Genomic DNA, 26344 nt, shown 5'->3' on the forward strand with positions numbered 1-26344 from the left:
ATGATAATTAGCAAGGACACTGCCATCTGAATGTGAACAGGATTCCTGGGGCTGGAAGTGTGTTTAAGAGTCAGAAGCCTCATTAATCACTGTTACATTCTCTTGTGTGAAGTTACCCAGGTCCCCACTCAGCCAGGAAACAGCTCTCTCTTTTGGGAAGCAAAGCCAAGGTGTTCTCTCTTAAACCCCAGCTGCAGTTCCAGTAAAATGCCAGAAACACAGGAAGTCCTCAGATAATGAATAATTCAAGGAAGGGTGCAGTTACAGCACACGTGGTACAATCACCATTTTCTGCTGCACCATTTTCTAGCTGGAACCACAAATGCATATTTTTCACTGACAGCTAAAATACTCCAGATGCAATTTTTGTTCAGCATGCAAGGAAAGAAATTTGTTTACTTCTATTACAGAAATACTATCTTAATATGGATGCAACAAGCTTAATATTCAAATGAGAGACATGTTTAATTGTCTTTGCTTGAATGATTTACATTTTGCTGGCTTGACACTCCTGTCACAATTTTAAAAAATAGATAAAATAAACTTCACAGTATTCAGGTCCTTACATTGTCATTACCACGTTGTCTGGGGCAACATTAGGGCACAGTCTTTCACAAAAGAAAGACTGTCAGACATAGAGAATTCTCTTGTAAATCACACAAAAGATGAGTCTTACCACAGTAATTTATTTCTTAAAAATCTAATTTATTGCACTTTGTCTTAAAGCACAAACAAAACCAAAAACTAAATACAGAAATAAAAGTAAAAAAACCCCATCCTAATTTTGTTGAAACTACCCTAAAAAGTAGTCTGTAAGAGCTCTTGACACCAATAGAATATTAACGACCATAGCAAGGAACAGTATTATACAGTAAATAAACAACTAGCAAGCTCAAACCATCACTAAGATGACTTTGAAAAATGTAATACAAAAGTGTCACTATTAAATAATGCCATTGTACTTGAGCATCTGGTGCTTGGAGGGCACAGAGAAGTTGTCCTTTCTCATGTCCTTTCTCCAAAGTGATTGACTCAGGAGTTGCCACAAGATACTTTTAAGCTGAATTTCAGCTTCTTTGGGGTCCTCAAGACACCAAGCTATGCTTGCATAAAACAGACTGGGTTACTTCACAAGCTGATTCCATTACCATCCACTTCCAGACAGGCTAAAAGAATCCCTCTGGGGTAATCTCTGTATAGAGATGAGACGGCAAAGAAGCAAACAATCTGTAAAAGGGAATTAAATCTGTTCTTCCTGTAGGACTGAGATTCAACTGAGAACTGTAAGCCAATGCCACAAGTGCTACTAAAAAAACCAAAAACAACATAACTTCTCTCTCCCCCAGTTCAGATTCTCACCTTGCACCATGTTTGTTCCAAGTTTAGTGCAGTACACGCATGAACTATTCTGAAAGAGAACAGAGGTTAAAAAGAAAACACATCCTTCTCCATTTGTGTTAAGTTCTGAAAACAGAAACATCCCCACTTTTCAACTCTTGGCCTTTCCTGAAGCTGGCTCTTTTACAGTATTGGTTAGCAGCTGCTTAAAACATTCTGATGATTTATAAGCTTAGAACAAACACAAAATAACTCCTCCGCCTACACACTGAACTCAGGTTCTCTCATCTATAGTTCTATTGCTTAAAAAAGATGAGGTATCTTTCCAAGAAGATTTAGTATAAAGAAAAATAAACTGCAATGATTAACTTAGGTTACTTCCCAGTTCATCACATACTCCTGTTGCAACATCTGTTAAGTATAAGACACTTCAAAATTTAGCTAACATAGCTAAAAATCAGAATATTGTTAAGTATTTTCTCACAATATCACGATTTTAAATGGGATAGATAGGTAATTCTATCAATTACCATTTTATTCTTAACAAATTTAAGTTTGGCACTCAAAACAATATGAGTCCAAATGTTAAAGCACTGGCTGGAGGCACAAATACAGCACAACAGGAATTATGAAAGCTGCCTTGTACATTCCTGCTTTGTACTACAAACTCAACAAGCAACCTCTTCTTATTCCAAACTGGGACTCACCCCCAAAACTCTTGTCAGCTTCCTGATGGTTATGGAAATGGGCAAAAGTCCCCCTGATATTAGATGTATTCCAAACCTCTACCTTGTGAATGAAGCCAAATTATGAACAAAATTTCTGGAAATGGAAGGTTAGTATAGCCTCACAATTATTTATATGGAAATGGATCAAATTAAATTCATTCTAACAATACTGAGTAATCATTATATTCTCAGATCTTACTAAGATGTACTTCACCATATTTTCTTCCATGCTGCAACGAAAAATAATTCTAAATATATGTACAAGAGTCAAGGAGTAATCCCATCAGTATGGTATGGAGTTCCAAATACAAGAAGAAATTGAGAAATGCTTGATGTTTCCACTGTAGAGAAATATTTAATGCAACATAATTCCTTCTCAAAATCAGTACATTAGTTGCATGCTGTTGTGAAGTATTCACTTTCATTGCTAGTAAGGTTAACTGAAAAGTTATATTTCCAAAGGAGCTTTTACAGTAGTACGGTATAACAATTGCAGTATGCCACACCTAAAGAGTCTCCCAAAAGATTATGTAACAAACATTAGAACTCACAGCTTGGGGCTATTTAACAGGTCAGTTTTCCAATATAAAAGTGCTAATATCACAGGTCCAATATGAGTGGCTTTTAGATCCAATATTCTGTACATACATTACAGAAATTCTGTCCTCCTGTTTTTTTCACTGCTTCACAAGCTTGACAGACTTCATATCACTTCCCATTCATCTTCCAGATCATCAGGGTGAAGCAGAACAGAGGTGTCATTATTTTTCTGCAAACTATGGGAATGGCTAAAGGTCTTAGTGAGGCGCTGGAGCAGAGATCCAGAAGTACTGATCGCCCACAGTTCATCTAGAGGGGTCACTGCAAAGCATAAATTATCCATCTTTTAATTACAGTAGCAGCTTCCAATTCTACAGACTGAATAAATAATATTTGGATCTGTTTTCCCAATTATAGCCAGAGAAGGTTTTTACTAATGTAATAAAAACACCCTTGGTGAAACACAGTGCGTGCGGCTCTCCCTGCACATGGCCAGCTTGAGCACCATCAGGTAGAGCTCAAAGCAGACTCAAAGCAGACATCCCAACGCTTTGGACACACTGCCATGCAGAACCAACTTGCCTGTTAAACGTGAGACATTCCCAGGAATCTTTTTCCAGTAGTCTCCTGCAGGGTTCTTGTCGGTGACGCCGTAGCGGCGAGCGACGTCTCCGTTGGGGCAGCGCGCCCACACCGTCCTGGCACTCAGAGCCAGCTGGCAGGCCTGCAAACCTGCAGGGATGGGACATGAGCAGGGAATAACCAGGCTGTCCTGCACTCCAAATACACTTGCAGAAAGTACTCTAAGAGCAGACTATAATAATTTTTATATATTCTTACTATCAAGACTATAATAGTTTTTATACACTCTTACATGAAGCACTGATGAACAAAAAAAGGTTTTTAACTGCAGACTTGGCACTCCCTGCATCTATTGGCCATAAGGATTATCCCAACATGGAAATAATTTGTTGTGTGGCCACAGCCACAAGCAACATCCAATGAGAGGACCTTCATAACATGCTTTTGGAGCCCCCACTGTATGTGACTACCACATGGGGAACAAGCCAACAATTACAATCTTAATTTATCTAAAAATGGTTAATATTACAGACATTGTGGACTCTTGCCCTCTCTTCACAAGAGTACTCTGCAACTAAGTGTCATGAGTTAATGCAGTGACAAGTCTTTAAAAAGCTGATAGCATCAATGCACAGTTATTTAGAAGGAAACAAATAAAATTTAGTGCAAGGCAAAAGTGTAATTACCTAATCCACAACATATCCAGCACAGAGGATTAGTAGAAAGATGTGAGAAATAGTGTAAGGTTTTTGTTACCCCCATCTAGGTAAGAAACCTCATGTGATATCATAATTAAATACAAAACCCCCCAGCACAACAGTCTCCCTACTGCTTAGGAATGCTTTAGTTTTAATTGAAAGGGAACTGTACCACTTACTAATTGAGTGGCAGCAGCCTGAAATAACACATCATAAATTCATTTAAAAAATCTTATTTCTCCCAGTTAACTACTCGGTGTTTTTAAGTAAAACCAAGGTCCTCTTCAAAAAATAACCCTTATCAAACACTTGACTGAAAAAAAAATTAAGCATTACTATCTAACTTAAAAAGCAACAAGAAAAAAAAAACTGAATGAAACAAAACCACTGAGAAAATGGCAGAAGCAACAAGGAACTGATGCATTAATTTTTACCTGGTACATGTTCCCAGTCAGTGCCTACAGGCATTTCATCTGTAATTCCAACTCGTACATGGACATTCCATTTGCTATCAATTGCCCACAACATCTGATCATTTGGACTTGAATGAATGCTGACCAAGTTGATTCCTACTGGCTATAAAAATTAAGCATAGTATTTAAACTTTGTACTACTATATCTTTGTACTATTGTAGCATTTGTTTTTCACAGAAGTACACAAGAGCAGTAAAATATTTACCAGATACTAAAAACAGGGGGACACGTATCTGATATTTTATGTGTTACTGCACATAATTATCCATTTTCCAAGAACTTTAGCCCTTTGTAAGTGCAAAAGGAACATGAATGAATGTATCATTACTCATAGTGATATTAATATTTAAAGTTCAGTATTCAAGTCTAATAGTGTTAGTATTTACTTAACCACTGCTATTTCAATCAGATACAGTTTGAACTACAATTTGCAAGAAGGAGCTCTTCCAATGAAATGCACAAAATGCAGTATGTTCCTCTTGCCTGACAGAAAGTTTTCCTAACATTAATAAACCTGCACTTTATTTCTAAGCATATTCTAAAGCAGTACATTTCTACAGTCTGAATGTCTCCTCTTTGCAATGAAATGATGATCTGCCTTCTTTCCTGTACTTCATTATTCCACAGGAATACCCCCATGGAACTCACTGCAGAGCACTGCAGTACTGCAGCACCTCACCTGCAGGAGAGGATCCACACCACTACCCACTGGCAATCACAAGTGAAACACACTTCCCATTCTGCTCCCAGGCATGTCCTCACTCCACCTGCTTCTATAGACAAGAGTGTTGGGGGTGAGCCTTAACTACTGTTCAAAATCAGTGGCACCGATGTAATATCATGACTTTGTAGCAAAACCTGCCATCCAATCAGGTTGGATGATTGCAAATATCCTGCAAAACATTAATTTTTACTTTAAATACTTTAAAGTAAAGTATTTAGGACTTTAAATAAAACATGGATATTAAAGAAAAAAAAAAGCCTCTTCTCCACATCAGCCTAGTAAAGGCACTGCAGAAGACAGTATGATGTCTGAAGTACATCATCCCCTCACAAAGCAGCACTGCATTCCCTGCTTTAGCCTCATGGGCATAAGCTGAAATTCCAGAGTACTAAACAGGAGAGCAAGTAGCTCTCTGTATTTATAAACCAAGGGATACAGAAGCATGATCTGCATGTACACACAAGCACACAGCCCAGTCCCAGATGGGCCTTCTGTGTACATAACAGTTACCTGCTTTGGCTTTGCTTTTAAAATTTTGGTGCTGAGTTGGGTCTGACCAAACTACAACCAAATCTGACTTGCATCGCCAAATCAATCCTGTCTATTCAGGTTTCAAGGCCCCTGACAGACTATCTTCTCATGTTTTTCCTCTCATTAGGTATTTGCCCTTTGTTGGAAGCTTGAGGCTGGTAGAGCCTTGATCAAGTGTTTACTTGTGGTCACAGTAAATTCACAAGTGGCTGCAGTTTGAACACTTAAAAGTAAAGCCACTAATTGCCTTGAAAAGCACTGACTACACAGAATACCACCTGCTTAGCTACTTTCAGATTGGTATTAAACTACTGTCTTGAACAAAAATCTCAACCAACAAAAAAAACCACCCCACCCCCAAAACAACAAACCACACCAAAAAACTTTCAAACATATCCAAAATCAACCCATCAAATGCTAAAAACAAAACACCCCAAAACCCCACACGATTTTCCCATTTGGACTTCTGCCCCTTTGCTGGAAGTGATCCTTACTCCTGGCCCAGTTTCCATTTCTGCCCTCCATTTTCCATTTGCTTCTTTCTGCAGCCCCCTTGGCTCTCACTCCCCTGTCCCTGCCATGGGCAGTGCCTCCCTCCAGGGCAGTTCCCTGCTCCATCACATCCCTCCCCACACTCCTGCAGTCCCAAGTTTTCACACAAGGGAGCTGGGCAGTTATCAGCTTGTGCAGGCTGGAGTACTGCACGAACAGGAGACCTTTGCCTTTCATCTTTCTTTTCTATTTATTTCATTTTTTAAAATCCACTTATCTCCTTCTTACCACATTCTTCTAAAGAGCAATCTCTTTCCCAGATTTAGGACTTTGTGTCACCTTTCCCCCATGGCCTTCACACCACAGACTGGCAGTGTGTCTGTCTGTGCTCTGCAATACACTTCATGTTCGAGCCAGGGTCTGTGCCTGACACCTTGGTGGAATTTTGTTGCTGAGTTGTTGAGATTTGTGCACCTTGCTCCCCACTCTCATATGGCAGGATCCCAAGCCTCTCTTCTGCTGTCATTTGTCTAGAAGAGAATCCTCTGAGAAAGAGCTGGCAGAGTATTTCCATCCAAAAACACTGTTTAAACCTGCTGCCTAAGCCTCTGCATTATTACAGATTTAGAGGTAGTGGAAATAAGAAAAGCAGAGGAAACACCCAAAAGGAGAGCCACAAAAGGAGTTGTATGAATCTCAGCTAAATTGCTCCTGACACCACTGCAGGCTCAAGTGTAATCAAAGCAATTACTTCTGCTCTATTCTGCACCACCAACACATCTAAGACACAAATGCCAATCGTCAAATTCAAAATGTGTTTAAAAGCTTGGCCAAATAGTCCTCTCATTCTTTGCTTTTCTAAGTGAGCTCACTTCATCCTTCAGCTTCCCTCCCTCTCTGGGTTTCACTTCCAGCTTCTCTTCCTTCTTCAGGCTGCTCAGCTCTTTCTGATAACCCCACATCAATAAAACAATCTTCTGACTACTACTGCAAAGGATCCAGGCAATTCCTCTACCCTCAGCTTTCTGCTGTGGAACAGCCAGGAAAGGACACAACTGACAGGACACAGAGTGACATCATTATATGCAGCAGCTTTTGGCACAAACCAGGAAATTTGTTAGGAAACAAATACAGGCAATTCTTAGAGCCTGTTGCAAAGGTTTGACTTCTGGATTATTTTTTACGCATCTACAACAAGAAGCCACTCTCATGGCCACCACAGTAAGGTGGATAAATTGAATTTTAAATTTTCTTGACATAATGAACTATTTTCTTAGAACAATCTTGCTGTTATTATCTCAGATATATCCAATTTTCACTAAGTTTTAATTACCATAAGCATGCTTTAAGTATTTTATAAGTTATATAACAAGAAAATCTCTACAGCTGCAGCTAAAGGTTAAATAGAGTTCTCTCACAGCACTAAAGAGAGATATCTCTGCAAATTCATAAATCTGCTGATAACATTTTAGAAGCTGATAACCATGAAAATTGATAAATTATTTCAGCGTAGCCTTTACTCAGCTGGTTTAACTTCCAACAGCATTCATGAGATTTATATACCTTGACTGTGAAACATGTCCTATTTGTAATTTACTGGAGAATCTGGAATTTTAAAGAACCTGGCAGCAGTCTCTCAGCCTTCCTGCTCTGACACACCAAACTCTGTTTATACATTTATCCACAATATGATCAGCACTGTGAGAGATCAACCTGTGATGGATTATTCATGGATCCAGTGCTGTTTGATAAAAAAATGCAGAACATTGTTTTTCTATTGCTTGGGGTGCCAAACATTTCTAAACTCTAAAAATCTCAGAAGTCTGACTGTTTTGGCCAGTCAGATCTGAATGCAGATTCCCCATCCTGCAAACACCCCAGTCATTCCCTGTCTTTTGATATGAAGAATTTCCACCAGGACCATGGACTGCAACACTATCAACTATGTAATTTTCAACATTAAAGCAATATACTAAGAGCTGTGGATATATCTGTCCTCTGCTACAAATAAATACAAAGAAAACCAGCTTGCCACATGTCTGTTGTGAAAAGTGTTGATAAAACGAAATAAACTTGAAGGAATCACATAACTGGCAAATTGTTAAATGGTATCAGGAAATAATGTCTATGCTAAACATATTTAAGTTGCCAAGTTGTCCATTAGCTTTACAATTCTGTGCAAGTTACTTCCTCTCTTTTGCAAACCACAGAAGTAAATTTCAGTGTAAGAATTTAACGTATTGGTAATAGTATCAAACAAAATCCAAAGTAAAAACTAACACATTTCTCTAGCCAGTCTCCCCTACATACTATTCAAAAGTTCTCTTATTGGTCACAGCTGAACCCAAATGGTTAAAGTTCCTTGTCAAGGAAGAAAGGACAAGCACAAGCACACGAAAAAGGCACCAGAACATTTTCCACGTCACTTTTCAGGAGCACAGAGTCCATGTACCAGCAAACCTCCATTATCTCTGTTCTGCTGCAAATATGCAGGATAAGGAAGACTAAACAGAACATTATCAGTCTGGCCAAGCCCAATCCTTTTTGTAACAGGTTGGTGGCTCCATTCAGCACCAACGTTCTCCTCTCCTTCCAAAGACAAACAGAAACACCTTCAGCTGGTCCAGGCCAGGCTGTCAGAAGGCCACATCAGGGATACTTCTCACACTCTTGGGTATTATGAGTGCATCAGAGAAATCTGACTGTTTTCATGACTAACAGCATTCAGACCCTCCTAATGAGGATAACAAAGAATGCAACTTAGAGAGACTCTCCCCTAATAAAGGCTTATTTACATATTATTTTCTGAGGTCCGTCTGAATGAAGGTTATAAAGCCCTTTCAGCATTAGCTTGCTAAATTAAGTGCTGCTTTTTTCTCTGCAGAGAAGTTCAAGGCATTACACAGGAGTGGGAAAGATGAATCTATGTTTGGCCTTCCTTGATGCCACATGTTCTTCAGGAAAGCTGGCATTAAATTGCCAGAAACCCATAACTATTTATTGTCTGTAAAACTGGAGCATTATTTTCCTCAGAAGCCTCAGAACAGCAACACACCCCTGCCCCACTTTCTGCCCTCACTTGATAAAAGGAAAAGGCCTTAGCTGGGTATTTCCAACAAAGCAGGTATCTACTGTGCTGCCTATGACTAGCAAAACCTGGAAGATAAAGCAAAGCCAAGGAGGAAATCCCTTGACCTCTCCCCTTCTGTTAGCTCTAAATTTTTTATTCCAACATTTTTCCTTGCAGAAACATGAGAAAGGCAACACATGGTATCAAATCATAGAAAAGATCAAACCAAACCCATGCAACTACTCAAAATGTTCTCAACAGAACCATAAAATACTTTAAAAATACTTAATACAACTGTTCCTTAGAAGCAATTAAATAAATAAATAATTTAAATTTCATGTAACCACTTTAGAGACCATACAAACTCCAGGCCTACTCAAGTTTGCCCAAATGTATTCTGGTCACACTGTTTTATAACTAAGATTACAAACTGCAGTGTAGAAGATAAACCCTCTGTAATTACCCCTACAGGTATTTTTAATAACATATTGAAGAAGTGAACTGTTAGGATAATAAGAATTAATTATTTACAGAAATGTGGGTTAAGTAAACACTAAGTGCAAATTCCCAGGAAACAGAACATAATTTAACACTGGGTAATAAAAATCTTGTATAAGCAAACCTGAGTAACCAAGGTTTTGTTTTCTTATAAATACACTTTCAATGAGCATCAGTGAAACACCCTCTGATGCAGCCTATGCCTGTGAAGTGCCCCTCTTTAGTTTTTGAAACTTAAATACCTTATCAAGGACAGAAAGCATTTTTGGGGGATTATAGGGAAGGGTCTTCAAGCTCCTCATTCAAGGTCAAAGGGTCTGATGTCCAGCAGATATCCCAGGGTGTCTCCTTATTCTGTGCTACCACAGCTCATACCTGCTAAATCATGGTGATCATCCTCTACCCATGAATTTTTATACCATGGTGCTTTTATTTTTGAATAGAATAACTCTGAAAAACGGTCAAAACTTAATGATAGTTGTGGTTACTTTATTTGCCCAACTGAATGTTAGATATATTTTTTAATCTCTCTGAAGAATAATTAAATATCTAATTCTGTGTTAACTAACCAAAATATGGGAATATTGGAAGAGCTGCAGGTATGAGGAAGTTCCAAATAATGACAAAATTGAAGTACAAAAACTGAAAGTTCTCTCAACTGAAGGTTCTTCTCACAATTGATGTTTTAAATGTAAGCCAGTCTTGTCAAAAAGCAAATGCACCACCTGGAGATCACATTTTAGAAGGACACAGGAGGACTGCCCACTGAATTTTCTGGCTGTACTGCTCACTGGGCACTTTCTGTGACCTGAAGCTTCTGGTGCTGATAACAATTGTTATCTCCCAGGCCAGGCCACGCGCCGCTTTTCTGAACACGGCGATAGCTGGGCCCTAAAACAACATCAGAGGGCTAAAACTCCAAAGCAGCAAACTACACTGAAACACAGAGACAGCAGTTTTCTTAACTAGCAACAAGGAGGAAGATAATAAGCACTACACTCAGCAATGGAATCAGCATGAGGCAACTCCAGAACAAATGCTGAAATTGTATTTTTTTCAGCCTCTAAAAGCACCTTTTATGTAACTTACAATTACTTAAGACAGGCATGCCTGTGAAGAATAGCACAGACTTGAACTTAAACATTATGGCATGCTACATCAGCTAAACAAAAGGCACAGCTGCAGAAGCTTTGATCTCCTGTACTTATTTGCAACCCACCTTGAGACAGCTGCTCTTACTACTGCCAACAGCTTTTCTCTACATCATCTTGAAAAGTGCAGTCCTCCAGGAAAATCATCTCCCTATTAATGTCTTCAGAGGCCTCACATGAGTGCAGATATACAGAACAACCGACTACAGTTAGTCTGGTCTAGAAAGAACCAGGCCTAATGACTGTATTACTTCTCCAACCTATGCAGACTTTGGTTAATTAAAGATACTTCCTTTGAATGTCATCTTAGCACTCCAAAGCAGAACTCATGGTAACTCAGAAGATGTCTGTGCAATGGCTGAGAAATGCAAACTGGTCTGTGCTAGTGAAAACTACTGCACTTGGAAAAAACAAGCATGTGAATACTGCATGGGAAAGAACAGAGACTTCCATGACAAGGACGGTTCAGAAGTAGATGATGATTCTGAAGTAAAAATTACAAAGCATTTTCAATAGAAAAACTTCCTTCCCCTCAAAATATTCAATTCTTGAAGATCATTTCAAACAAACCCTTCCTGCATTTCCGCTTAATGGCAAAATCTGATCTTGAGGACTGCTCACCGCTTCCTCCTCTAAGTACCACTTAATGCAGAACTGGCCTTAATAACAACAGAAATCTCACTGAGAAATGCAAAAGCAAGGCAGATGCAGAACAAAGTCCCCAGATCCAAAATAAGTGTTCTGTAAGGTAAGTAGAATTTTATCTAAATAAAAGAAACAAAAGAAAGATGATGATAACCATTTCTAACAAGCCAACACTCATCTGTAAGGCACAACCAACTCCTTACCTTTTCTAGACATATGTTCAATGTGAGGTATTGAAAAGAACTTAAATCTATCCTGTAGTGATTTTTCAGAATTACAGATAATTTGCCTAGATTTAAATGGCATTTTTACACTACCATTTGCTTCATAGTTTTAATAATTTTTGAATGACTGTGAAAGCATGAAAAGCCTTAATTTATTTTTTGGAAGTCTCTGTGCAAGAAAAGAAGAGCTCCTCCTACATCAATAAGAATTTCTACTACCTATAAGAATTTCTCTTGCCTATGACATCAAGTTTAAAGTACAGTGACACAATTACCAGGCTGTTTAAGGGAAGAGCAGTAAATCAAAAGTTTCTCTAACTTGAAGCACACAAAATGCAGGTGATGCTTTTATGGCAAACTAAGTCAAGCAGTGCTCGTCTGCTGAGAGCTACAAATGATCATCTAAAGCTTTATCCTGCAACCAAATGTTTCCCTAAACAAATCTCTTGTACTTTATAGCTCAGACAAGCTATGAGAATATTTAAACAGACCTCTGGATTTAATAGTATCACTTTTTCAATTCTATTCTCTATGAAATTTGGTTACAAATTAACAAAGAGCAGCAATTAAAGAAGTGACAATAAAATGTCTCAATCTATTTTTAGAGTAAGACTGATTATTTACAATGACTGGATGATTAGTCACTCACTACAAACATTTGTTCTGTTTCCTTTAATTTAGTCAGATGAAGTTGTTTATCTGATAGATGGCTTGATGTAAATCTGAGAAGGTTTTAAGGACTGTTTTTAAACTGTGGGAAGCAAGAGTTTCCCAAGATCAGATTTTGTCTCAGCATCTTTTTCAGAAGGTACCAGAAATCAAGGCTGAAATGTTCAAAGAATTATTTTCAAACAGTTCAACTTGGGGGGACCTTTGAAAGCAATTTAAAGACTTTCACCTTTTGATCAAGCTCTACCCTTTAATCATCTAAATTAGTCTTATGGTCTATACTAATTTTCTATTTTATTTTTAGTTATTTTTCCTTTAGGCCAGAAATTGGAAAGGCATTAAATCCTAATAAAGATACTCTATATTATCTATATAAATAATATTTAGATTTCCTGGTTTTTTAATATTAAATTTTTATGTATGTAAAAAATATGGGTGTATTTTGAGACATGTTGCAACAGATGATAGTTTTGTCCTGCATGTTAACAACAGAGTGGAAAAACATTTTCTATTTCCTGGTCTAAAATAATTTCATCAAAGCATTTTGATTTGTTTTGTCAATGTCCTTGAAACAGCTTTCAAAAAGCTGCTTAACTACATAATTATTTTACTTCTAAGACTGCAGAACCAAATTGATGAATCACAGAAACCAGCTATATATAAACTACCACTGCTCAAGATACTCTAATGATGTTATCAACCACTTCTGAAGTACTGGATAAAATAAAAAAGAAGGAGGGCAGAGAACAAATAATGTTTTCTTCATCTCAAGAGATGCTTCAGTAAGGAGGTACAGAGAGAAGAGGTACAAATGAGAATGGGTTTAGCCTTGATTTAAGAAAAAAATACAGCATCACAAAGTCAAAGACTGAACTTAAATTATATTCAGTCATTTTAGCATGAGCAAAATCTCATCAAAACTGCAGTCTCTGAATACCTTTGTGAAGTTCTGCAAAGATGAATGCTGTGCAACTGCAGCACTCCTTTAAGGAGAAGTGACACCATAAAAGCAGAATCTGCAGCTGCTCCCAAGCTGCTCCTGAGTCATGAGATCTGGGACAGCCAAGTCATATTGGCTCTGACATTTACTAGGGAATGAAATATCCATAGCTGGTTTTAAATTACGTTATTTGAGAGTGTTCCTGTACTTGAAGCAAGTGAAAAGCAGTTTTGATTTCCTTCTTCAAACAGAAAATGGCTGAATCATTCACAAATACTTCTCACAGTATTCCTGTTGCTCTGAACATAAGAGCAAAGCAGCATGAACTGTGTCAAAGTCAATTAAGGGGCAGAACAGTAAGGTGTTCCTAATAAGCAAATATTGTTCACTTAATAGCTCACTCTTCATACATCATGTTGTATTTGAAAATACTTTTAAAGTTCACATATTTTCTCATTTTGCATTAAGCCTCTGCAAAAGCATGAATGCCAGCTCATTTAATGACTTGTTTTAACATGCTGGAATTGTCTCAAAACAAGCATGTAACTCATGAGTGTTATCATCTCTGCAAGCAATGTCTGAATTCTTGCCTCTTCATATTGACCCATTAAATTTGCCATGTCAGGAGTTGGCAAGATAACAGGAAAAGGAATGGCACTGCTCTAGGTATCAGAAGGTTATAATTTTTGGAAGGCAACATCATCCAGCTTTGTTGATAAGATTATGGGAAATAATTTGATTTTCAACCTTGTCAACTTTCTACTTAAGGAAGTCACTGCCAAATCATGAGCCACAGCAAATCCCAATTCTTGTAAACACCTTTGTACTGAGTAGTTTAATCTACTTCAGTGGAGGAGTAGAGAACCACTTAGTACAGAGAAAATAGTATCAGCATAGAGAAACAGCTTTTTGGGCTATTCTCCTGGATAGACCTTTGGTAAGAAGATAGTACACAAGTTTAATTCTCTGTCTCTTGGCAAATTCAGTTTAAATGGAATGTTTCCTCCTCTTTTTTTTTTAAGAATACTGCCTCTATGGGAGACATCATCACTGACACCTTCAGTCTCATCTTGCTGCTGCCCTACCCCCTAGCTAGCAGGGACAAGGTGTTACATCACAAAGATCCACTTGCAGCGCACCAAGAAGCAGCTCTGGAACCAAGTCCTTTCTGCAACTGATATTGGCACCTATTTACCAGTCTGCCTTGCTATCCTGCAAAACAAGGTACCCTTTCACCAGAACCACATTACAAATTGTGCAGTCATCTAACCAGTGCTGTGCTAATTGATGGGATGCATATCTGCAGTTTTCATTTCCCTGTTCCCCTGCCCTTCTTTGCTGTTACACCCAGAGATACACATGAGCCAACAACTGGCTGATGAGAGATAAGCATTACTAAAAGCAAATGATGTAAAAACCAAATAAATGATTGCAACTCCACTGCCACAGATTTACTTCTATTTCTTAATGTGTACTTTTGAAAGTATCACACATTTCAAAATCTTTAAGAGAAATGCTGCAACATCACAGAATGTCCATCAAGTATGCAAACACATCCAGTGTTACTGGGCTAGACCAGCAGACAGTTCTGTTCAAGCAATTTTGTGCCAAGGAGTAAAGAATGAAATCAGTAGTCAGAGGTCAGCTCCATTACAGCAGTCCCAACCCACAACAGAAATTACTCCCATTTCACAGATTAACTTGCAAAGTATTAGAGCAGCAATGAAAGCAAGCACTGAGGTTAAAGAGAGATTTAAAAAGAAAACAACCAAAATCCAAACAACAAACAGACACTGGAGAAACAGATTTTGTCAGTTTTCTGTATTTTCCAAATACGCTTCCAGGTGACTTTAGGTGGCTTCTTTCAGCTCTGACACTCCCAGCTGCCAGCAGAAAGGATATAAACTTTTCCCATTCTGGTGACAAGGGAAAAGAGCTGCAGTTGCACTGCATGCTTACAAAGCACTGCATGACAAGGAGAGTCATGAATTCAGGCCCAGCACCCTAACAAGCACCCCAGGCTCACAAGGGTGAGGATGAAGGAAGAGGGAGGCAGGCATTCAGCACCATGCCACCTGAGCAGAGCCTTCCCACACCCTCTGCTCTGTGCTGTTTGTCCATCCAGCCTGGCTTAGCACACAGAGGGCACTCAGCATAGCTCAATGCTACACTCTACTATAAAACCTGGCTCCACTGTTTCCCATGAATTCTAAAATTACTGTTTTATTGTTTAGCATAGAGCTAAACCACTGGGCTACAAAGAATTGCAATCAACATTTTACCTGTATGGGTGGCTCAATCATTATCCAGGCAGGAAGCATCAAACTTGGGTTAAGAGGTTGAGTTCCCACACGGAAATAAATGCCACCATTGGTGTCACAGGCCCAAACATGCTGATTTCCACAGGTCAAGCTGATCAGCTTTACACCACCTAATAACAAAGAGATTATCAGCAACCTGGCATTTTCCTTTCAAATTCAGCTAACAATCACAACTTGTATTTAGACTTTGTTGTATTAAACAAGCTTTAGTCACATAAAAATGATTAGAAGTTAATACAATTTGTGGGAGAGTAAAAAAAAATTGCTGGATACAATGAACAAAACCAACAGGTAGTACATATGTGAGAAATTTCTCCTCTAAACCTAAATGTTTTAGTCATAGGAGAGTGCAATTTCTAAAGCACATTATAAATACTCTATTCCAATAACCAAATTCAAGCAGGGAACCATTCCATGGCAAATGTTATCAGTGCCTAGACAAACTTTCACATGACCTAATGTGAACTCTTCTCTGTAGCTGGCCATGCTTGGAGACTTTTAAAGGTGTCAATCTGATAATACACTCAGCAAAGAACATTCCTAACAGCAGCAGCATTTCAAAAATATGAGAGCATATGGGTTATGCATTTCAGTGTTAACATACCAGTGTCACATCTGTAAATAAAGGAACTAATTTTCAAATGGATTTATATTCACCACTGTACATATTTATTACACCAATCTCAAATGTGCAGCAGTATTTTAACCCTGTCAGCACCATCAAAACAAAGCTGCCAAATAAGTGTGTGTTGGAATTTTGATGTGGTCTGTGTTTGAGTTTAGTCTAAATTCCTGCAAAGACAGTAGAGATGCAAACCTGGTATTTTAGACTAAAAAGAACTGCTAGTTAACTGTCTACTGAAACTCTTACTCTTTCAAAATAACTTTAAAATAGCCACACAACGTAATGTAGCTAACATTTGATTTCCTTTTTTCACCCCATGTTGGAGAAAACAAAGCTAAGTCATGGAAAACAAGTTCCAAAGAAAGTGGGACCCAAGCAGTACAGATCCACTACAGAAAGAATGCTCTGGTCAGACTCCAAACTAAAGGCTCTAAAAATAGGCCTTGCTGGTTGACTGAACATGCCAGGGCTGCTTGGGATATCCCATTCTTGGTAACAGCTCTGTTTTCAGGGATGTGAAATTTGGCAACAAATCCTTGTAAAGTGCATCAGACACTGCATTCCTTAAAGAGGGGCTTGGAATTTTATCCCACAGAGTGCAAGTTCAAAGTATTTATTGCTGCAGAATGCAATATTCCCAATGGTTAAGACTTGCTGGGGAAAAGAACAGGAAACAACAGCACAATAGAGCTTTATCTTTTAATTGTCTGTGGTGAACAGATCTCATTAACCAGAATTATTTAATTTTCTGGATCACAGGAATAGAAATCAATCTATCTCGCCCAAAAATTTCTTTTAACAGACAGCTTCATATAAAAACCAAAATGACAAACAAAAACTCCAACTGCTTCGGATGAGAACATCTACAGCAATTTTCTTTTGAGAAAATAGGCTTGACTTTGAGCTGCAAAGCCAAAATCTTACTTAAAACCTTGTTATTCCTTCTAATAAAGTATGCCTCAAAGGCTTTGTCACATGATACCTCAGCTGTCCAAGTGTTCTGATCCAGACAAGCATCAGCCACTCAAAGCTGGAATCACATATCACCTACCCAGCAGAGCTGGTATTATTTACGTTCTACAGTACAATTTGATATTCAAAAACACAGCCCTTATGTAAATGTTTTGGGGTCTCTCCCTCCTCCCATCTACCATTTGTATCTTGGGACAAGGTCATGTTAACCACACTCACCAACTGTTTTAGAGCAAGTAGCATGAACCAGCAGCATTGTTTATTGTTCAAACCTAAAGGTCACTCTACTGTGTTTAGAAACCTTGACAGTGATAGTGGAATGCTAATCAAAATAATCTACTGGGTGCTACTCTCAGTACATAGTGCAAAAGGCAAGATACTACCAACATAATAAGAATATTTCAACCTAATGCTGGTAAACCCCATCACTTCCATACAGAATTCTGAACTGCACTTTACAGGAAGTTGCTCCCACCCTGCCTGCCCTCTGCAGTCACAGTCCTAATGCTTCTGGAGTAAACTTACACATACACTTGACACAACAACAATAGCTCTCCCATTTCTTCAGCCCCATTAGAACAAATAAAGGCTTTTCTATTATAGCCATGGATATGTACTTGTCAAGCAGTGATGTACCACATGCAATTAAATGGAGAAAAAATGCCTAAAACATTTTCACATTTCAGTGCTAAGCCACAGTGACAGGTACAGAGGAGTGTTTGAGTATTTCCTGACCTCAAATCTCTACTATGGCACCACCATGTGCCAGAGCTGACAGAACAGCTGAATGTAAAGGCTGAATTTCTGAACTGCTGAAGTTCACAGGCCAGGTATTACAGGCAGCTAACACCAATTACACTGACTTCCTATATGAATTCTTTTGAGATTTTCAGACAATGACTAGAAGTTACTTATTTTTTCAGTTAAACAATTACTGTCTAAGCTGCTAGAAAGCAGTGGTTCATGAGAAGAGTTTCAAACCACACTAAGGAACATGAGAAGGACAAAGTGCCTTTTATTGACCTATCCTGTAGGTCAGTAAAAGGATCAGCGTTTAAAGAAAGGTATGATGAGTGATTTGGCACCAAATCATCAGGTCTGAAAAATAACTGGTGTACAACTGAAAAACAAGTTAATTTTAAAAGACACAGATTATATTTTTTCCATTAAATATTAGAAACTATACACTAAAATTGTACATGAGGCTTAAACTCTGCCAGCTGTGCCTGCCTTTCCTTAAACCTTAAGTTAAAACTTGTCTGTTATCAGACCAGTCATGAACACTGCCATTAAAAATGGAAAAATTGCAAATTATTTTTAAAATGGTGAGAGAATGGTGCACAGTCTCAATTTCCTTTCTCTTCACCTGAAAGAGGTGTGCAGATGAGCACAAATACAAGAATGTTCGAACAGTCAGATTATTAAACAAATAAATCTGATGAGAATACTACTTATGAAGGTGGCAAATAACTTGATTACCCCAGAGCCAAACTCCAAACTGTGATTACATTTCAATGATCAAATCATGGTCAAGCACCTGAGCAAATGAAAAGAGCAGTTAACCAGCATCACATTCTCAGCATTATGCTGAATGTTTACATCACTATAAATCTCAACATGAGTGCTATCAGCTGCATCACTCATGAATGATTCAACTCTTGGAGCATAATTCTTCCTTGGCAGGAGCTAAAAATGTATTTAACCATAAAATTCAGACGTTTGTGCCCTAGATCAGGTGACTGTGGCTGCACTGAGGTACAAGAGCCAGCCTAGTTAAAGCTGCTGGAGCCCCTGCACAGCACCGTGTCAGGCCGAGCCACTTCAGACTGACCAACACAAGATGCACTAAAGCACCTTGCAAACAGGAATCCTTTTGTCTCCAGGAAAGGGCTAAACAGAACATTCTTTGAAAGTCACATCTGTTCCTGATATTTTACAACCACCTGCCAGTAAATGTTATATTCCACATCAGTAATCTGAGTGATTTGTGGAAAATATGGTGTGCTTAAGAGACAATCTACTCACTACAAATGGCCTACCTAGTTGGGAGAGATCCAGTTTTGTCCAATGCATCCCTGTTGGGCAGCTGGAGGAAAGTGTTCTGATAAATATCTGCCCAAGACTATCCAAGGCCCAGATGGCATCCTGGCAGGCAGAGTAGTGCACCATTTCAGCCTCTGGTGGCAGCTGCACCGTAGAAGGACGAAAATGAGGATTCTGATCACTGACACAAAACAGATCCTTGTTGCTTTGGCACAGCCACAGAAAGCTTCCTATGGAAAGGACACTTCTGTTATTAAAATAATTCCTAATCCACTCTGAGAAAGCTTACACATCTACTTCTTCTGAAAAAAAAATTATCAGTACATTTGAAAGCAAAACTAAAGCTTCTTGGCTATGTTCACAGGGTAAGGCTTTGAAGTACAAATACACATCCTAAGCCCTTATTTAGGCACTTAAGTACTCCATTTCTCAAATAAAGGAAGTAGTAAGTGATCTCATTTAAAGAAATGTTTCATTTGAAGGAACTAATAGAGAGAAGACATGTAACAGTGCACTATCACCTCTCTTTATTCTTTTGCTCTTTTATATCCTCAATAATAGCCTTTGAAAAGCAGCATTCTTTTTCAGCTCTAAACCACATTTTTGCCACTAAAGCCAGTGTATTAGATAATGCAATTGCTAACTACTGTAACCAGCAGTTCAATTCCCTGACAGGGTCTCACTTTTACCAATAATGGGCAATTTTGCTGCAGTAACTGCTCTGACAGGAGAAGCACTTGGTTACTACAGGCACTTCAGCAAAGCATGCTCTGAAACTTCCAACTACAAATTCTGGCAATTCATGCTTTGGCAGGTTAGGAAGTTGCTGCTCCTGAGGAACACCCATTTCCCTGTTAGATGCCACCCCACACCAAAGGTGAGATTGAATAATACATTATTTTAATCTCCAATAGTTTTACAGATATACTTCCACCCTACTTCAACTATAGATCCCTGCAAACAGAAAAGACAACCAATACCTGAAGTAGTTCAGGATATTTAATTACTTACACCATCAATTCCACTCTGTTTAAAAATCAGATATTATACACCTGCAGTGTTGATTTACCAACCTTCTTTAGATGAAGCAGGGGAAGCCAACACAAAAATCCATTTTGTGGCAGAAGCAGTACCACGAGGCACAATATTATTCCAATACGTGCCTTGAAAGAAAGAACGAGTGGCATTAATAGGAAACACAGTTTTCTGTTAAAATTTGTTATTTCAAATTTAGAAGAAATTCTCTTGCAATCAATTATTAACTATATTTTAGACAAGATTTTCTATGAGAATCTTTCAAGATACTGTTGGGGGGATGGGGAAGTCTCCTCCCAACACCTGTGTAAACACACAGAGAAAACTGGGAATGCAGAAGAGGATAAAGAAGAATATTAATGGTCTTCAACAGGGGACCAATTTGGTGATGAGGTTGAGGTTAAACAGTATCCCAGATGTATTGTTAGTGTTCATCTAAATAAAGAAATGTACCAAAGAAGTATTCTATTTTGAGAACTGTAGCAAGAAAAAAAAAAGCAATTCCTCTATTACAACTACAAAACCATAACATTATGTCTTGCACAGTCACACTGATCATGAGCCAGACTCCACTGTGCAAGATAAAATAGCTTCAGCAGCTTAAGATTGCCTTATCCCAGAGAAAAGACAAATGTAGGTGTTAAAAGCAGTAACTTATGCACAGTTCACTGGTTGACAATGACTTTTCCATGAAAAATATTTCCCTTTAAATGAGAAAGTATTTAACACCAAATGCTAATGAATAATGTAATTTAATTTTTAAACAAGTTAAAGCTGCTCTGATTTGCCATGGGTAATTTCTGTGGTGACAGATTTGTAGTTAGTTATTTCCTTCTATTTAATATTCTTAACTTAAAAAAATTAAGATGCAAAAGCACACCAACCTACTAAGTTTCCCTTTGCTACATGGAATTCATTTTTGCCTGAAGAGATCCAGACTCCACTGCCATTGACTCCGAGGAGGCTGGGCTGACACTGAAGCTGCTGTGACCAAAATGCCATTCTCAGCTTGTCAGCCACCTTCTCCACAGGGGCCTGAGCTGCTGTTGCCACCGTGTGAGTTGCCTGGATTATGGTCTGGAACAGGCTGCACTGGTCAAACACTACATAATCAGTGATGCTTACCTGGGGGGAAAAGAAAAAAAAAGTGCTCATGATAATTAGTTAAGCTCTGGGGTGAACTGCACAATCTTTCACCAGAAGGTTTTTTTTAGAATTCAAAGTGTAGGAAGGGAAAAATTAAAATGCTATGTTTTGAGTGACTGTTTTGCTAATAAGCCACAATCAGTATTAAACCAGCTTACAACTCCTTTCTATCCATTTAGAAATCTGCATTTAAGACAGGCCTTTGTTTTAGGATGTGTCCCTCTAAAAACACACCAAACTCTGCAAACTAAGAGGTAAATTTTCAATTTTCCAAAGGAAGAGAAATTTGCACAGTGTAGCAATTCAAACCACATGACAAAAACTTCAATACTCCTTTGCAACTACTTCATGGACATTTTAATTCACAGTGCAGGAGGAGGTCTAAATAAGCAATTGCCCAAGTTCTGTCATGGACAACTAGGTTGGCAACACTCTGGGATACTCCTAGAAAGGAATGAAATTTCTAAGAGCACAAAAAGAGCAGCAGTTTGCCAATAACCTCAAAGCCAAGCTACTCATGATGCTCACATGCAAAAAGGGATTATACATGCACATAGACCAAAATTCTAGTAACTAAGGTAGCATGTTGACAAATTTTCTGTAAGACTGTTTTTATACTCCCTTCTTCCCCACCCCTATCTCTGGAGAAAACAAGAAAAGCTGGAGGAACTAGAGTCAGGAATCCCAAGTCAATACCAGACAATAATTGCAGTAACTGAGTTGGTCTCACCCACATGAACTGTGGCTGAAGCAAGCTGCTCCACATGGCTCAAAGAAACCTCAACTGAATGGAAAAATGTGAAACACATTCTTTTGTATGGTAACTTATTATTTATTTTCTCCAGCTAAGGAAAAGGATGGGCACTAAAAGACAAGAGAAAAGGCTGCATTCAGCAGCCAGATTTGATGCTCTGCCTCACCAGCATATCCTATGACCTGGCAGAGCATTTCTTGTGTTCCTGAAAGCTTCTGCAGTGCTGCTCTGAATGAGCACAGGATGGTTTTCCTTCCCTCTTTACAGCAGACACACTGTGGACATTTCAGCCACAGCCATACAGAAGTTTTAACATCCTGAATAAAGTGTACTATTAACTGAATTTTTTCTTAGAATCTTGTGGGAAAACAACACAAATAATCAACCCAATGTAAAAGACTAAACTGAAAGCAAAATAAAAAAATGCCTACTTGCCACCAATGGTTATCATCTCCTTGTGGTTTCTTTGAAACTATACCAGTCCTGAACCAGAGATTGCCATGGATATCCAGAGCCCATAATGTCTGCTGATCACCAAGGGTTATGCACACTGGTTCCAAAGCTTGCATTTCACTGGAAATGCAAACAAGTAAAAATGTTAAAAACCTTAATACAAATTTGTGTTAATGGTATTTTGAGGAAGCTGTTACAATGCTAATAGTTTAACACGGTTGAAATTCAGTGGGACCAAGCTAAAAAACACATTTGACATTAAATTTTCAGTTAATCAGTACTTTATATTTTATTTAAGTAAAAAACATTCAACAACTACAACAAAAACGAGTCCTTCAAAGATCACTCAAGATTTGAAACCTGAATACATAACAATAAAACTAAACAAGCCCTATTTTGTTCAATAAATAAGCAATCAAGAGCTGTGTTCTTTAAGGTTTTGATAAGACAGCTTCATAAATGTATCTCCTCAACTTCCTTGACCTATTCTGAGAACAATACCTGCAGTTCAGGGACCACAAAGAGAAAACTCAACTTAACTATGTGACAGAGATAAATGCTGAATTTAGGACTGAAAGTTTCCTGCATAAGTAAACGATTTTCAAGCTCAGAAAGTCAACAGAGTCAGGTGATCATATCAGACACTGAAAAGGCAGCAAACAATGCCAGTTCTTTCAGATAACCTTTCTTGATAATTTAAGAACAAATAGTGACTGCCTTCTGCAATTTTAACACAAAGTCCAAGAACATGAAATGTACCTAAGGTGTAGATCAGCAGGTATTTTATTAAACAAACTTATTAGAGTATGAGCAATTTTCACATTTGAACAAAGACACAGTAGTTTCTCAGACTGTTCAAGAGCCAAATACCAGGCTGGGAGGTAGCACAAGTCAAGGTTTCACAATAGGATATTCAGAAGATAAAATCTCCTGATAACAAGAACTTGAATTTCTTCCTAAACTTGCACCAGGCTGATGTCACAAGAGACACTAAATTCTACATTCTCAAAGCCAGCAGTAGAGACTCAGTGCTTTTAACTTTATCACAGATGAACTACTGTGGGCATAGAATCAACTACAAAGCTAAATACCAACTACACAAAGTATTTATAAAAATCTGGGGCTAAGGAGTGCAGAAGCTGAGTGGATGACCAAGAAAATGCATACATTTAATCTCAGGTAAAAATAAAATAAAAAAGAAAAAAAAACCCTCTCAAAAAACTGGAGAGCTCCTTAAAACCATTATACCACAGATTAAAGAAGGAATATTTAATAGCAAATCCCGTTGACAATCATGATAAAGATATTTTAAAATTTTTTCTCACTCTTTAAACCTGCTTCTGTTTGTGACAATTCCTTTCATTACGTAGCAGGGATGGATGGATGGAAAGAAGTATACACAGACAGACAGCTAAAATAATTATATCCACACACAGTGGTATACAGACACAGGAGCTCAGGCAATACTTTTCCAAGCATCAAGGAGCTCCAGCACAATCCTGTGTCACTCAGGCTGTGGGCAGCACGTCCCAGCAGCGATTACCTGACAATGTCGCTCTTCCAGTGCTCGCCCTCGGGGCAGAAGCTGCGCACTCCCTCGCGGTAGAGCAGCGCCCGCTGCTCGCTCAGAGCCCACACCACGTTGTTCCTGGACGTGACCTGTGACAGTGGACAAGGGCAGTCAACCTTTACTGCTCGGGCACAAGGACGATCCACACTCAGGCCTAGAAATCAGAAAATGAGGATTGCTTTATAAACTTTGCTTTATAAACTTCGGCTTTTTGCAACAAAAAGGAAAGAGATAAAGCAACTCAATAAAAGAAAATGAGGAAGGCAATCTCCTTGACATGCTAACATTTGTCATTTGATCACAATTTCCTTGAGTGACTGCTCTTTCTGTAAACTACTAATAATTTCCTCTAAAAAATAAGACACTGTACATCCTTCAACACCCTGCACAGTGCACGTCCAGTGCTGTCATTTCTGTTCCTTTTCTCCCTCTAGTGTCAGCACCAGGAATCTCCATTTATAAAACCTCTACTAGGGCTGACAGAAGAGTCAAAGAAAAAGCCAGTAATGGAAGAACTTTTGCCCAAAACATGCCAGGGAGAGAAGCAACCTGATCTCAGTAGTGACAGCAGAGCAATTACAAAAGAGCATGCCACAGTGTGTAGTACTGAAAGGAGCAGAGAGGTTCTGGTAGATTTACAGGCAGTTTGCACACATTTCTACAGCTGATCTACAGGAACATGTCTTCTTTAGAATTACACTGAAGCTTGATTTACACATAGGAAACTGCATGTGAAACATCTCAGGAGACACAGCTTTTGTTTCATCTCCTCATGCTGCCAAAACCAGTATGAACAGACTCATGTGTATAATATATTCTAGACTAACAAGAACACTCATTTCTAAACCTCTGAGCACACACTTTTGTTATAAATGTTACACAAGACAGTGAAGGGGATGAAAAGATCCTGGAGCAACAATTTTCACTGGCTGCCTCTCATTAGGAAGACTGATATACTGAGAATTTATTTTTTGCATCAAAAGCCAAATCTGGAAGCCTAAGAACAGCAGAATGTAAGCTGATGTAATCAAACCAATCTCTCAAAGGGAAGAAAAATATTGATTTAAACCTCCACAGAGCCCTGTATGATTAGCATCCAAAATTTACTCTCCATCATCACTATCCATGCCTGTTGGCAGTATGCATGTGACCACAGGCAGGCTGCTTGATTTCTCTAGGACTGCTACACTTAACTAAAAAAAAAACAATACACTGTCTTTGAAACAGTGATGTGTACTTAAAACAGTTTTTTTAATCACAAAGAATTTTGGCATTGTGCTACAGAAACTAAACGTAAAAGAGAAATTAGGAGAGTGCCAAAATTAAATAAAAGGTAAATAAAAATTTTGATAGCCACTCAGACATGGTGTCCTGCCTGTATATGTCTTATACAGTTTGCCCTTAACCCAGTCCTCCTCTTCATTCACCAGTAATTCCTTCATCATATTATTGGTAATTTTTCCTTAGTAACCCTGTGCAAGTCTCACATGCCTGAGAGTCCTTGGTACTTTTCTCCCTTAACTCTGTAACAAGTACTACCACCCTTCATCCTAGCTGCTTGCATTTAGCCTGAACACTGTTTGCATAACACCTTCCAAATACATCCTCTTCTACTCACTGAAGAACTTAAAACTTGTTGGGAATTTAGGTGCTAGAAAATGGAAAAGTACAAAACTGTGGCTAATTCCAAGTCCTGCACCTGTGAGATAGTGTGTCCTTGGGACTAGCTGTGGTAGGATAACAAACAGTGAAAGAGACATGAGAAAAGAGAGATGTAACCCCTAAGGAATGAGGAAGAGTTCATGGCATAGTTTAACCAATAGATTGCTTGGCTTACAGAATATTCATAAGCTTATTATTTGCTGTATAAGTGTCTGATGCTCTCTTCAATAAACGGAATTTGCTTATCACTCATATTGAGTGTCTGAGTCTCCCCTCACCGACAAATGGCTCATCCCTGACAAAGGCCTTCATTTTCTGCGACAAAAACTAAGGCCAGGACTTCAAAGTTGCCTCTACAATGCCCCTTTGTCCAGTTTGTGCCTCACTGACATCCAGGAAGAAGGCAGCTGCAATTCCTGCTCCACAGCCCATTCTGTTCCCCCATGGCTTTGCTTTCTC

General features: G+C 38.5%; 1 protein-coding gene across 4 annotated transcripts in view; it reads right to left on the reverse strand.

Moving 5' to 3' along the window:
• Positions 1 to 750: 750 nt before the first annotated feature.
• Positions 751 to 26344, reverse strand: part of TECPR2 (tectonin beta-propeller repeat containing 2) — a 43584-nt gene continuing 17990 nt past the window's right edge. For 2 of the 4 annotated variants that reach the window (XM_064716027.1, XM_064716024.1), the window contains 9 exons: positions 24197 to 24377; positions 22632 to 22773; positions 21185 to 21425; positions 20339 to 20428; positions 19262 to 19495; positions 15587 to 15735; positions 4321 to 4462; positions 3189 to 3338; positions 751 to 2927 (listed from right to left, as the gene is read on the reverse strand). In XM_064716027.1, coding sequence (XP_064572097.1) covers positions 2770 to 2927; positions 3189 to 3338; positions 4321 to 4462; positions 15587 to 15735; positions 19262 to 19495; positions 20339 to 20428; positions 21185 to 21425; positions 22632 to 22773; positions 24197 to 24377 — 1487 coding nt within the window. In that variant the 3' untranslated portion in view covers positions 751 to 2769. The remainder of the gene's footprint in view (positions 2928 to 3188; positions 3339 to 4320; positions 4463 to 15586; positions 15736 to 19261; positions 19496 to 20338; positions 20429 to 21184; positions 21426 to 22631; positions 22774 to 24196; positions 24378 to 26344) is intronic. The other 2 variants (XM_064716025.1, XM_064716026.1) reach the window with 1 other exon arrangement.

This window comes from Zonotrichia leucophrys, chromosome 5, assembly GCF_028769735.1.
Source record: "Zonotrichia leucophrys gambelii isolate GWCS_2022_RI chromosome 5, RI_Zleu_2.0, whole genome shotgun sequence".
In the NCBI taxonomy this organism is placed as follows: Eukaryota; Metazoa; Chordata; class Aves; order Passeriformes; family Passerellidae; genus Zonotrichia; species Zonotrichia leucophrys.